Here is a 15,973-nt window from a genome sequence, read left to right as displayed (position 1 = left end):
GGTATCATATATCACTGCCTTTATTAATGCTCAAATGAAATTTAAAAATATCAATTTACTAATTCATTGAATTCAGTTTGTCGACTTTAATTCATCAACCCTATAAAACAAAAATTAAAATTTGCCACTCATGTAGACCTGTATGATAGAACAGCACCACTTCAACGGAAAATACACCACTCAGATACAAAGGTAAAGAATAACTTTAATTAAATTCTTAAGTGACGTCATTTCTTTTCTGATATAGTTTCATCAACACTCAGTCTATTATAACTATCATCCATTAAAAGTAGAACAGGTATACCCACACCTATTGAGCCGAGAATGCTCCAGTTCTCCCAAGCCGTACCTGTAAAACAATATTACTTTAATATAATATTACATTACGCTATATTATATAATTATATATTATATTATGCCTCATCATGTCAAATCATATTTACCTTACATCTTTTAAGTTAAGGCCAAGGTCAATTATGAAGATTGATAAATATATGTATTAAAATTGAAAACAATGCATAGTAGTGTAAATTATGTTTTGTGATATATTTGAATATGGTCGATATTACTATTTCTTAGCATGTTACAATGCACAATTTTACAAGTTTTCAATTACTTAAAAAGATAAACACTGTAAAAGTTACCATAGAAATACTCTCTATCATGCAAATATATTATAAACAAGCGATAAAGGTAGTCAGTTTCAGACATGCTGGTGTTTTGCACCGGTTTCAAAACTGCACAAGCTGAATTCGAGATCTTTCACTTAAACAAGTTGAGACAGATTAATCTGATATGCGATAAGTGCAGATTTATAACCCGGATTACTTTTAGGAGAAACGCTATCTCAATATCCTATACCTCACACATGATGATTATATAAAAACATTAAAGGAGCATGTTACCCAGAAAACAAACAACATCGAAACGAATACAAGGTGCACAATTAAAGTGCATTGGTACCACTGTTCATCGAAGATGGATAATAGAGGAAAGATGTTTTATTTACATTTTAGATTTATTTCAATAATCCCAAACATAAATGGTGTTTAAATTGCCAAGTATAAGTAGGCAAATACAACAGGGAATGTAATGTTTATGCAATATAACGCGATAAAACCTGCCTGTATTCGGTATGGTCAGGATACCAAGAAACACGAACCCTACGACGTGATATAACCTACATTTTGTTTATATCAATTGGATTTCCAGAATCACGAGCCCCATCACGTGATATAACCGTCCTATATTTGGTATCATTTGGATTTACAGAATCACGAGCTCAGTCACGTGATATAACCGTTCTATATGTGGCACGGCTGGATACCCGGAAACACGAGTCCCACCACGAGATGGAACCTACCTATATTTGGTATCATCTGTATAACCAGAACAACGAGTCCTACCACGTGATATATATACCTACCTATATTTGGTATCATCTGTATACCTAGGAACACAAGTCCAACAATGTTGAGCACCATCAGCATGACGACAGTGGTGATACCCTCCGCTATTGGATAGGTAATCTCGCATGCCATCTCCATCCATAAAGGTACACTGGCGTTTACAACTAGAGTACCTACTATGATAGATACGTATATATGGGCTGTAAAAACGAATGGTGTATAAATCAGTTACATTTCCAATTGTGAAATAAATCTTGCTTTAGTCGACCTGTGCTGATGAATGTTCATTTGGAAGCTAATATGAAGAACAATATATGTTGATCCATTGTTATCGTTGATTCATTGTTATCGTCTAAAGTAAAATTAAGTTTTTATTATGATGCATCAATTATATCAACCCTGTTCGTTAATCAATGAAATTTTTATCTAAACCCAATTATGTATTAATCGACCATATAAATTAAACTTGTATCTACATATGTACTACGTATGTACAAATGAACTATGACACTAATTTGCCCATAGTTACATAACACAATAACGTAAACAAAATGTAGATACATAATAATAACTAAAATGTAACTAAAAAAATATTATATGCTACAGTAAGACATGTATACATTTAATGTAATTCTGTCTGCACGGAAGCAAAGCCTAAATTGTTTTCTGGTTTAAACCGTACTTTGGGGTATTTTGGCGTCGCCACAATTTGCTCAAAATAGGGTGGTTAAATATTGGTGTATGGCGTGTCAAACGTTGCAATATTCAATTATTCCATATTTGTAATTAATGTTTTATATCTATGTTCAATAATTAATATTCATATTCAATATTTTATATCTATGTTCAAAAATTAATATTTATATTCAATATTTTATATTTATGTTCAATAATTTGTAAATATATATTCGATAATTTGTAAATATAATTATATTCAATAATTTGTAAATATATGTTCAATAATTTGCATTATTGGATGACATGGAGGTGAATTAATTTATCCTGAGCCGAGCCATAGCACAGGTCCCGAGCCCGAGATTTGGTTATTTCCGTTTTCTGCTGCTCAATGGCTTAATTGATTAAAGACATTTTTCTACAACAATATGAGTTGTTGTTTTTCAGCTTACCGTGCCAGTAACAATTTTTTTAAGTATGTTGAAATGACCTGTATTGTATAGTATAGCCTTTGTTTGAATAGATATTTTCTGAGAACACATCAGTATAAGTCTTTTGTATTTACACAGCTAATGCAACAATCAAAATGAAAACGTGAATGAAATTTATGACACATTTAGAAGAAAACATACCTTTATTGAATCGTTTTTATATATATATAAAAAAAAAGAATATTCCAACTCACATCAACACAGATCGCGGAAAGACGGTTGCTATAATCCGGATATTGTTCCGACAATTTTTTTCGTGAAATTTTGGCATGTTTAATTTTGGCTCATTCACCCCAGGCGCCAAATAAACCAAAATATAACCACATCCAGAATATCCCAAAGTACGGTATAGATTTTCGGACAATATGTAAACAATTTATTCATTTACAAACTGAAGATGTATCATTAACTAGAAAGTTATGACTACTTGCTATCAGGTTAACTTTCAATTCATTGGATATTTAGATATTCAAAACCGAATATATTTACCTATTGAACGGGGAATAATGTCAACCAGAATCAGGTTGAACCACAGGTAATCGAGAAACGCCACGGAATATAAGAATATTAGAATCTGCCTGATATGTTTTGAAAACATGTCTGAAAGTCTGAAATAAAATTTAATATTAATTCTATATTTTCATCAGCATAGTAATCGATACACAATAGGAAATACTATAAACAATAAACCACTCTGATAAAAAACAAAAACAAAACACAAAAAAACACTATCATATTAAACGGTTAATTATTGAATAATCAAGAGACAAAATAAACAACTGAAAAGAGTTAGAGTTGGGTCTGAGGAAATAATTTCGTAGAAAATATGTTAACTTACAATTTTCCTAGAGAAAAAGCATATAGATTTTGACGAATGCTTAACTTGACACTGACAATACTATATTGATAACAATCATTTAGGAAAGGAAGATACACTTTTATTAATTTTTACACGATGATTGATCTTTCGAGAAAATAGTGGTATTAAGTTATAATAAATTTTATTTAGATTGTGCTGTGTGCTGAATTATGTAACAATTGATAAAAGATGACATTTGTAACACCCACCTGGCCATAACTAGACAACCAAAACATCCGGCAATAATTGAATAGAAACCAATCCACCCAGCTTGGGTCTATCAAAAAAGAACGGAAATATCATACACAGTATATAATCTGTATCGAGGTATGCATTAGGTTTACAAAAGTATCTTCGTGGATCAAAATGGTAGGTAGGACGTCATTTTGACAGCTTTTATTTGTGACGTCATATTAGCTGGTCATAATAGTCATAGTAGTGAACGCCACTGTGTGTCTCGCTGACGTGTAGTAAGAAGATATATTGTACATGGTGCCATACCTTGAAATGAAAGACGTTTACTATTTCATTTATCAACGAACTCATTACACTTCATAATCGGAAATAAAGTGGTAATCGGTAAAATAAAACCGTATTTATTTGAGAAGTTAAATTATTGGTCACCACTTATGGTTTGTAAATTCTATCATTTAAAACAAATCCATAATTATGTATTTATTTATTAAGGAAACAGCTATCTATCTATGCCTTTTGGTAGCGACATAAAACACAAAAGTGATACTGTAAAACATATCTATTGTCAATTGCTAGCTATAGGCATTTTAAGTACAGTATTACAAAAAAATGGACAAAATATTGCCATTTTCAATACAAATCTAGAGCAAGATACAGTAGAGATGTAAAATTTTCGTCCTTCTAGGACTCGTCCGAGATGCCAATGTCCTACAGTGTTAATACCTCGGAATCAGGAAACTAAGATAGGCCAAAACAAATTACAAAATCTAGAGAGAAAGGTGCAACATAGCATGAGCCGTGTCACTATTCAAATGCATTAAAACCATTAAAAGAAATCAAAATGATTCTATTAAATTTTAGTGGAATATTTCAGATTTACTGAATAATTATAATTCGTAAGGAAAAATCCTTATATTTACCTCTGACACGTCATAGGACTTGAGATCGACTGACAACGTTCCGGCCCATAATGCTGTTATACCTACTGGTAGTCCATACGCCAGGCATAGTTGTAAAAACTTCTTGTTCCTAAAATAATATCATCGCGTTGGAAAAGAAGTAATTTTAGAGTGTGTGTTTCTATTATAAGGTGTACTGCACAGGTGGATGTTTTGAAGAGGCCCTAGTCTTTTCTATATTCGAGGCTAACATAAAGTCCCGAAATAAAGACATCTAATAATACCGTGCAGGTAATGTATTTCTAATGATTTTTGATTCTTTTTATTGCTACTTTAAAAATACAAGTAACAAAGAAAAGCTATGGTCCGTTTCATAATTACTCCAGATGAAAGTAGACCCGTAAAAATGTGAAACATCGGAAAACAAAAGAGGTCCGTGGGGCATGCATCGCTCACATAGATAGTAAGGTGATTATGGCAAAGCAGTCTTAAGTTATGTTTACACATATTTTTTTTTCCATTTTGGGATTTGTCTCCCAGTACTGTGTATTGCAGTTAACACTTTGTAAGCATGTAAACCTGCCGATTCCTTCAAACTTACCTCATTAGTTTTCTAAAACCTGATTTGATGTCCAAACGTTCTTTCGATGCTGTAGTACTTGGTGGCTTAGGAGGTTTGGATGGGAAGAATACTACTACCATAATTAACAGTAGAAAGCACCACCCACACTCTGTCAATAGTTAATGTATTGTTGCTATATCAATTAATTACATTATTATAAATATATATATAAAAAAATCAAGCTTAAAATTCTCATTTCTTTTTTACCAATCAAAAATAATTAAAACAACTCATATACTCTTCTTGGCCTGGACGGCAGCTGAACAATTACACTCCTGTATTTACCCATTTTAAACTGTTATATCTTTTTATACATTAAATGATATTACAAGAGTTCATATCAGCGTTATCATATGCATTTTGTATTCTAAATAGCATTGGAACAAATAAGCACAACAACGAAAACGGTGGCGGCACCGAAATATAGGAAAATGATCTCTACGGAAAAACATACCAGCGTAAAAGACTAGCGTGATCCGATGTCGTATCCAGGCAACCTCTGATTCATCTGTAATATATAAACATGTTGATTCAAAACAAAGTTGATGTGGTTTAGTCAGAGGTTCGAATTATGTAAATGTATGATCAGGAAACGGCATTTTTTTCGGGATATGAAAATACAATATTGCTAATGGTAGAACGCTTTTATACAAGTATGTTCTAAAATACCTTATACAAGAAAGAAGCTGAGCTACTATCTCGGCCATTGTTGCTAAAGCATAAGATATAAATAAATAATAGCCATGTTATATACTATAAGTGGATAGAAGGTAATGTCTTCTTTATAAATGACTTAATAAATGAAATTGGTGAATTCTTATCTGTGAATGAGTTTAAACAGAAATTTAATATAAACACAATTTTTTTAACCTATCAAGGGCTTCTTTCTGCTATTCCAAGAAGTGAAACAAAATATCATACAAAATGGTAGAAAACTTGATAATGTTTTAAGCAAATAAACAAGTCTACTTAAGACAAACATTAAAGTTGCAAAATATTTATATAACCTTATAGTAAGTAAATACCAGAAATTTCAAGTGAAAAACATAGACAAATGGAATGAAAAACTGGAAACTACGTTCAATTCAGAAGAATGGAAATTCATATTTAAATCACCGATTTGGCTGACTGATGATACAAACATACGAACATTTCAGTACAAATTGCTTCACAGAATTATTTATACAAACACTAGACTGATGAAAATGAAATTAGTAGAAAGTGAGCTTTGTACGTTTTGAATGGCAAGTAGGGAATCCTTAGATCATTTTTTGGGGGGAATATCCTCACTCCCGTGTTTTATGGGAATTTCTAAAAAATAGGTTTGGTACTTTTTCCACTATACATTTTCTTATGACATGTTCTTCTGTGATACTAGGTCCAAACAATGATCCACAGTTTGATAGCATGAATTATTAATTATTGTATTTTACTTGTAAAAAAATATGTATATGCTTGCAGATGTAAGTACACTACTCCATCCGTTGATGGCGTCTTGACAATGTTATCCTTCTACAGATAGATTGATAATCATAGTTAAATATTTTATCCGCATACAAAAAGAGAGACAGTTAGGGAGATATGGAGAAATATTGCCACAGCACTGAAGTTAGACAATTTATTGTAAGACATTACAGGCATCATCTTTACACTGAATCAGTTTTAATATATGTAGATGTTTAATCTTTAACATACCTAGGGTTCCCGGTTATACAGTATATCAACCCTGTTTTTTTTGTTTTTTGTTTTTGTTTATTTTGTTTTTTGTTTTTTTTTATTAACCATTATTAACTTAAATAAAAAGTTTTGTTCATTCCAATTTTCAAATGAATATTAATATGCATATAAACATTAGTTAACTGTCCTTTTGTGGGAATTGATAGGTTGTTACCCGGTACTTGAAACCAAGGGGGAAATATATGTCAGTGACAGAATCGCGGAGGGGTAGTAGAGTTAAATAACATTTATATGTATCAATACTACAGTTTGGTATAATCTTAGTATGCTTGTGCCATGTATTATGATTATGGTATCATGTATTATGTGAACATTGAAAAATAAAAAATTAAACTCCATTTTCTAAAATACATTCACTAAAACGATTAGACCACGGAGAAAGAAAAGGAGTTCAACAATTCAAATTGTGTCCCAGTTGATATTATTTAAATCAACTACAAAGTCAACATATCAACATATTTTCAGTTTCAGAGAAATTTCATGTTTATTAATTTCAAATTCATTATATACAGGAAAGACAGTCTTATTTGTCAATGTGGATTCGTTGTCAAGTTACATAGATATCAAAATGGTCAATGACGTCATCTTCTACTTTCAGCAAGCCTCGCCTCGACTGGCTAATAATACAAGCAAATCAATGGAAGAGTAACACGTGATAGCGTTCTCTCGTCAACATTAAATCCCAACTTACCCTGGTCGTGTATTAAATTGGAATTGGTTGCCATCGTTCTGTTATCGTGTTGAGTTAGGTTCCCGCTATAACGAGAAATATATCATATATACTGTAAATGTTGTTCGCAATATTCGTGAGGGATTTAATTTCGCTATATTCATGGTCATGAAATAAAGGACGAAATTGTTTTACCAGTATATATTGTTACGTATATACCGCAGAATATTTACAAGGCGGTGTTGTGCGAAATGTTATACCCCCGAACTTATTCCGACAGGAACGACCGCGAAACATTAGTCCCGTGACATTTACCAGTTATACAGTACTCCTCTTCAAAAGCCAATGCTTACAATATCTCGTGCAGAAATTGTATATCTGAGGGTAAATTGTATATCTGAAGTAAATTGTATATCTGAAGGTAAATTGTATATCTGAAAGTTAAAATGTATATATTAAGGTAAGTTGTATATATGAAGGTATATGTTATATATGAAGGTAAATTGTATATATGAAGGTCTGGAATTTCGAACACTTTATTGAATGAAATATATTTAGTGTACATATGTGCTTTTGTGGTGATCGACAAGCAAATAGAAGGTATTGAATATAAACAATATTATGAAATATTGAATAGATTTCTAAATATTTCAAAACAGTTAAAGAACGAACTCACATATGCGATGTATTCAGTACATCATTTCTTTCAAACAAAGGGCCTACAACATAAAATTACATCAGTATTTTATTGGTTTTGCGACAATTAACAAAATTGTACATCTTACTTAAAAATGAGAACTAATGGTTGAAAGGAATCTAAGAAAGACTAACGCGAATGATTCCATTGGAAAGGTAGAAGATTTAGATAATGTGTTCCTGAAGAGTAACTGTCTTTTGCTGTACGTTATCGGCGATGCTAGCATTGTAACGTTTACCTCATACCAAGGTAAGGTGGCGTTCCTAATATGAGAACCGAGTTAGTGACAACGAAAACAGCAAAGCACTTTAGCAAACATTGCCCACTTCAAACTGCATATCGTCAAACGAAATACAGTTTTCCCCAGTAATATCCTATCTGGGATTTCACAGAATCTTTCACCCCTTCAGGATGAGACGGGAATCGTAGCACGACGGAGAAGATTATTTGATTAACAAGCACAGGGCTTGCCTCATCTAATCTGGGTGACCGATTACTTTCTCGTGCACTGTTACTCATATATGTATCGAAAGCGTTATCTCAATGAATAGTCGTTTTGGCGTGATGATGACGTCATACATTTTTGAAGAATAGGCAATCACCTCATATCAACTCAATGGTGAAACAAAGAAAATCCCTATCGTAAAAAAACGTAGACACGTCTGTCCAGGACAGGAGAAATTCAATAATTTAATAACATTCCTGTTCATTAAGAGTGGTATTCTCATCATAAATTGCTTCCAGTTTATTGAGCGGTACACTCAATTTTCTATGTTAAGGTTATGGGTATTAACATTGTTTAAACGTGATACATTAATAAGAATATATAAAACATTTATCTTACCGGTTTTGGAATATGCATGTGAATTATGGGATGGGTGCAATGTTTTAGAATCAAATTTATTAGAAAAGGCCCAACGTGAAGCGGCACGTATAATAACTGGTTTACCTTCATATGCTAGTAGCACTTCTTTATACATTGAAACGGGTCTAGAGGCAATTTCGGACATACATAAGAGAAGAAAACTACAATTACTGTATAAGATGAAAAATAAAATATAACTCCAGATTTTTTAAATATTCTAGTGCCCCAATCTGTTGGTCAAAACACCCTTTATGCATTAAGAAAAATAGAAATAATTTTGTTATTCCTAACTATAGGCTTTCCAATACAAATTCGTCCTTTTTACCTTCAACTCTTCGTCTATGGAACGAACTAAATCATAATATTAGATCTTCTCCTTGCTTGCGCATTTACACAATATATAAATACATTAAAACCTCCATGTTATTATGGTTTTGATGATAGGAAAATTAATGTAATTCATACTAAGTTAAGGTATCAAAACAGTTCTCTCAAATATGACTTATTTCGTTTTAACCTGGTAGAAAATGTTGAATGTATTTGTGGTAACCTCTGTGAAAATGCCTTTCATTTTTTCTTTGAGTGTCCAAATTACGATATACAGAGGCAATAAAACAAAGTTAATAAAAACAAGTAATAGATTTTAAAATGCATGATATTTGTTTGTTTTGTACTTCCTGCCTTTTGACAAATCGGAGAGCAATGTTACAAAGATGTTACAAAGATGTTACAAAAATATTGAATTGGTGACCTTTAGTCTTTATTTTGTCAAATATTGTAATTTTGTATTTGTTTTGGGAAAGGGCGTTGATAAGTTGTAAAAACTTGTGCCCAATCCCTTTGTACTTTGTACAATAAAATATGTTTGAATCAAATTGTTTAAACCAATGAAAATGCAGGTAAGCACAGAAAATTAAATTGTATAGAAATAAATAGTCTTTTTTTCTCTAGTGGAAGCTTTAAAACCAATTTATGAAGTGGTACATTGTGAGTATCTGCAGTACCTATGAGAAAGGATGCGGCCACTCCACCATAGTTAAAGAGGGTTGCTATGGCTGTAGATGTGATCCGCTGGTTTGGCGGGAACCACGCGGCAGACAAAACAGGTGACGCCCCCATAGCCACTGGGCCACCTAGTCCGTTCAGAAAAGCTGATATGTTGGCTGTCCTGTAAACATATAAAAAGCAACATTCAATCTCATCATAATGGTAGAGATTTATATTAGTAAAATACCTCCTGGTATATCCATTGTTATACACGATTTTCTGTTGTTTACTCAAGCTCATAACATATGGTTAGTACATTAACCAAATAGAAATATATAGGGATAAAAGAAATTCAATGTTGCTTGACTATCTTCACCACAATCATCAACACAAAACGAGGATCATATAAACTTCATAAGCATCATTGTAAAACTGCATTTTCTATCTTGAGCTATCTTTATCTTATCTCTAGTAATTGGGCTCAATGAAACGAGAGGAATAAATTATTCTAAATGAAATTCGACACGCCTGAACTTCCATTTGTTTGCGTTTTCGTTGAATTTATAGTACCATGTAACATGTCTTGGCCAATTTTAAAGCGGCCTTTTTATGACTACCGCACTGAACAACATACAGAGGCAACTGGAGTAAAGACCACAACCACAACTACACAAGACAGGCCGGTTTCTTAGCGTCCTGTGTTGGGATCAACCATACCCCTTGGCTAAGTTTACATTTCCCGACGCCCTATCAATTGAGCTATCGCAGCCCATATCTTTGAAAAATGAGTACATTTTCCTGGTAGAACATAAATTTCTCAGTTGCATGTTTATGATAAATATTTCCATTTATAATTTCTTTTCTACATTAGAGAAACAAAATGTCAATTTTCGGGAACGTGCAAATGATTGTTATAAAAGTGTCATTGGTGCGTCGAAAGGTACGATTTCCTAAAGTAAACGTACCATGTGATGTACGGTGGTTCTAATGCAATACATCTGATCGCTGACGAAATAGCCGTCAGTGCCGCGATAATTACACAACACATCCGGATACCTGTAATAGAAACATTTAATAGTAAAATAACGTAACATTAGTGGCAATGAGAAAAAGTTCCTGTCTTCCAATTTAAGAAATATATTTCGACCACAAAAATTAGTTGTCTTACTCTGAGAAATAGTTAAACGCAGTCTTGTTTCAAGTATGCGTATACTAATGTAATTTAGATATATTCACCATATCCAATTTGAAAGAATTTTTTATTGTACAATGTAAGCGTGCGTTTATTTACCATGTCATATAAAAAATTCTTATGATAGTGCTTCCGTTTCAAAATAACCACATTTTATGTTCTTTTAAAATCATCGTAATAACCATAACTATATCTGATGAAATGATGGTATTAATGCACATATCATATATTGCATTCTCATTTTAATGTTCAATAATCCTCATTTAGACTTTCCTATATCCTAATTTCTCTTTTGTATTCTGACCTTTTGCCTCAGCATCACTAACGAGTCATAAACGAAAGAAACAGATGTATGATGTCCCTTACATCACTGATGAGTTATAGAAGAACGAAATTGCTGTATGATGTCCCTAACACATTACGAGTCCTAGAAGGACGAAACAGGTGTCCTTAACTTCACTGATGAATCATAGGACGAATTAGCTGTATGATGTAACCAGAATCACCGAGGAATCCTAGAACGAGGAAACAGTTGTACCATGTCCCAAGTGTACATCACTTTATGTTGTCCATAACATCAAGGACAAAACAGCTGCATGATGCAGTTTTAAATATTATTAAATCTTATATAACTTTATATAAAAATCCTTATGAGAGTGGCACTGTTCCAAAATAACCACACGAGTTTTGTTCTCTTAAAACCAGAATTATAATTGATGAAATGCAATTTTATCGCATTCTCATTCTAATGTTCAATAAATGATGAGTTATAGAAGAACGAAACTGCTGTATGATGTCCCTAGCATCACTGACGACTCCTAGAAGGACGAAACAGTTGTATGATATCCCTAATATACATCACTCTATGTGTCCCTAACATCAAGGACGAAACAGCCGTATGGTGCAGTTTTATATATTACTAAAACTTTACTTATATATTAAATTTATAACATATTTAAGTGTTTTATCCATTCGTGTGTTTTATGCATTTTGTTGTCATACCTTGCACATCCATACTCCATGATGCCACCCATCCCGTCAGAATTGATCCTATTGGACCCCAATTTGGTAGAAGCGCGAGGATAGTATCATCCCATCCGAAAGCTTTTTCGCATGATACAGCTATAGGGCCCCACGTATTCCACACAGCAGCCTGAGTGAAGGATATAAGAGAAAAAACGGCCAAAATGTACCAGCGACGACCATATATTGCTATTTCCGGTCCGCCATCTTTGTGATCTTGACAATCGCCATTGTGTGCTTCTTTTCCATTATAAATGTTCGGTTTGACATCAATGTCCTCTGTATGTGTATCTTTATCGCCAATTCTGGGTGTACCTTTAATCTCAACCAAATCTAAAGTGTCGCCTGTGTATGCAGTAGAATTGTTAGGCTGTTTGATAAATTCAGTCTCAGGTTGCTTAGATACATTCGTCGATTTTCCATGAGGTGTTATTTTGTAAATTCGTTTCACCATTTTTATCTGTCATGGAAATAAAATGATATTTATAAATTGTGTTACTAAAACCATTATAAGATCTATCCACTTTTTTATTTAATTTATTATTGACCATTAATTGATTTAGTACTGTTAATTAATTACCAGAATACAATGTACTGGTTGATAATGAAGAAATTGATAAATACAATGTAGTCTGAATAATATACCGGCAAAACTCTGATTATTGACTAGAATTGGGATACTATCTGAATACAATGTACATCGTTCTTCTGAATAATGTATACTAAACAAAAGTTCGCAAAACACTCATTATTGACTGGGTACACGGTATAATGAGTATAAACAGACTGCCCTATGTACATGTATTACACAGCCGGAAGACAAATGCCATGACCTACAGGGTGTTGATACACATAAGGTGCGCTGTCTGATAACTCATATCTGTTAAGGTCGTGAGAGGGCAGATTTTGGAACAGATAGAAGAGGACACAATTTGTGCAAAATATGCCCCCCCCCCCCCCCCCCCCCCCCCTCCCTCCCCTCCTTCCCCGAAGATACTTCTGGAGAAACTTGGACAAAATTCATTTAGTCGTTCATGACGAGCAAAGAGCTAAAGGAATTATCTCTATTTCCCCTACTGGGCCCTGTCCTTCCTGCCGTCTTGTCCCATGGAGCCCAGAGTGATTATTTGAGCTAGATATATTCCCCTTCCTGCAAGGACGCTTCCGATAAAGTTTGGTCAAAATCCTCTCACTCATTAATGAATAGTAGCGATTTAAATGACTTACCACTATTCCCCCTATTAGGTGCAACCCCAGTCCAGCAAGTACAGGAAATAGAGGTAAGTGATCTAAATCACTACAAATCATTAATGAGTTGGTGGATTTTGACCAAATTTTATCAGAAACGTCCTTGGAGGAAAGTCCATCATTTTGGCAAAATGTGTTCCCATACGAAGAATGTTTTTGTCCCAAATTTGTTCAAAATCCATCTAGGCCTTTACGACCAGCAGCGATTTAAAGGAAAAGTTGACGGACGACAGACAGACGAATGACGGACGCCGCGCCATGGCATAAGTTCGCCGCTCCATCGGACCAAGGTAATATAAACACTTACCTTGAAACTTTCTTTCTGACAGCTATTTCAAAGAATACTGGACCTAAAAGTATTTGTACCAGCTGTAAAATACAAACATCCTTTAAATATATATAAACTCTCTAATAAAAAAGAATGTTTCAACATCTAAAGATAACGATTAAGGTAAGAGCCATGGTGTGTATGGATACTATGATATGTAGATAAAGAGACAACGGCCCACGTTTACCTCCTTGATGGAGATACGCGTCTGTTTATATGGGTAAACACTGATAATCAGTAGGTACATAAACATAAATCGACGAAGGGTCTTCGTATACACGTAACATACTGTCAACTCAATATGTTTAGTGGTTATGTTATTTTGGCGTTATCGTACCGAATTCCTTGGGGCTTAATTATCAATTGTCTAAGTCTATGCGGAAATTCTGTTATTATTTTATATCCTATTCTGAAGGTAGTTCTTTATTGTTTAATTTGTTAAATATATTGCATCTGCATTGAGCAAAAAGTAAGGCGAGCAAATTGCTATTTCGGAAAGGAGTTAGTCTCCTAAAGTGTGGTAAATGCAAATCATAGTTAGTTATTTGTTTTCTTTTGCTGCCTTGTTACCACAATAATCTCAAAATAGGCCAAACAACTACGTATTCAAATTCAGCCTCTAAAAGCAAATCTAGCTTGATATAAGCATATAGTACCAACACTTTATTAATGTCACGACTAATAAATGTTAAATGACGAGAATTCATAGTATTTCTAAATTTTCTCGACATTTCTCTTTCTTAGTTTGATTTAAGGTATTTCTATTAACAAACAACATACCTGTGTGTTACCAAATCACTTCATTGTAACTAACAAGTTCTCCCCCTTTAGACTTCTTTTTGAATGCCCACTTTCTGTCGTCGGCATTAGAGGTAGGTGGTTTAGCTTTCACGACCGCCTCTTAAATTCCCTTGTTAGTCCTGTTGACACTCCTCTCCTTTGTGGCAAGTTAAAAACCCGCCACAGTATTAATGCGAGTTTCGATTTTGGGATATCAGGCCCCAGTTTCGTCAATATCCTTTTCATTATGGAAATTTCTTAATCTAAAATGTTATACACGAAATCATTATAGAATTTCCGGAAATAAGGATGTTTTCTTTAAATCAAATAATGATTTCTTAAAGAAACCTTTTAGCCAATTTCCTCAAGTTCAGAAATATTGATGAAACCGGAGCGAGATATCCCAGCAACGAAACAGAGCATGGAATTGTTGCCATGGTGAGATAATTTTGGTATCAACAATATTTTTGTACGCCTATGGAAAAGTAGTTTGTTGAATATTAATTCCATATTGCAAAGCATAGCAACAAATGCAGTGTATGCAAACGAGTCCTCGATGGCGTTTTCGGTTTCCTGAAAACATTCTGTCAGAACAACCCACAACTCAGAAACCATATCCAAGAGCGGTTGATAGATATTTTAGGCAATAAATCAATTGAGAGTTGCACTTCATTTGGGATACCTAGTTATTTCTGGGACAATGAGTTGTACGATTTCTTTCCTCCCCCCTAATACTTTGGTATAAAAACTTCGCGATATGTTATCCTAATATGGACTGTGTAAACCTGGCTTATTTAGTCAATAAAACTTGAGTACAAAGCTGAAAAAGTTTAAACCTCCAACGTTTTTTGTTTTGTTTTTGTTTTGTTTTTGTCAATAAAACTTGAGTACAAAGCTGAAAAAGATTAAACCTCAAACGTTATTTTTTTCTGTCAAACATTATGTTAAGTGTTATGATATATTTGTTTATGTAGCTATCAGTGGACAGCCTTCATCTAAATGGACCAACCACATTTTTCTTTCTGATATCGCTTTTTCCTATCTTTATGGTTGTTTGACGAGTCTGAGCGAGTGAGAGAGTAGCTCTGTATAGGAATCCTTCCGTAACTTCTTTTTTCATTCCTTCATGTAAGATCAGTCATTGTGTTATCCGTTAAGATCAAGTCGATTTGCCTTGATATTTCATGTTAAGTCTGTACTGCTGAACAGAATTTTTCACCCCTTTTAAAAAAAATGTTTTCGATCTCGGTCTGAAGATTTTGATGAAAACAAAATCAAACCATCCGAAATTCGAAA

The 15,973-nt window shown here is 33.5% G+C and overlaps 1 protein-coding gene across 1 annotated transcript; it reads right to left on the bottom strand.

Moving 5' to 3' along the window:
* Positions 1–70: 70 nt before the first annotated feature.
* LOC117330185 (solute carrier family 49 member 4 homolog) lies at positions 71–12,775 on the bottom strand. Its single transcript, XM_033888407.1, has 12 exons — positions 12,301–12,775; positions 11,072–11,162; positions 10,124–10,287; positions 8,234–8,276; positions 7,579–7,643; positions 5,605–5,658; positions 5,130–5,259; positions 4,550–4,658; positions 3,644–3,711; positions 3,065–3,183; positions 1,427–1,609; positions 71–349 (listed from the first exon to the last, which is right to left on the bottom strand). Exons 1-12 carry the CDS (start codon positions 12,773–12,775, stop codon positions 228–230), a joined length of 1,623 nt encoding a protein of 540 aa, XP_033744298.1. The 3' UTR covers positions 71–227.
* Positions 12,776–15,973: the final 3,198 nt, after the last annotated feature.

The sequence above is a fragment of the Pecten maximus genome, chromosome 6 (genome assembly GCF_902652985.1).
Source record: "Pecten maximus chromosome 6, xPecMax1.1, whole genome shotgun sequence".
Lineage (NCBI taxonomy): Eukaryota > Metazoa > Mollusca > Bivalvia > Pectinida > Pectinidae > Pecten > Pecten maximus.
The sequence above is the reverse complement of the archived record's forward strand: the minus strand, read 5'-3'. Positions and strand labels throughout refer to the sequence as shown.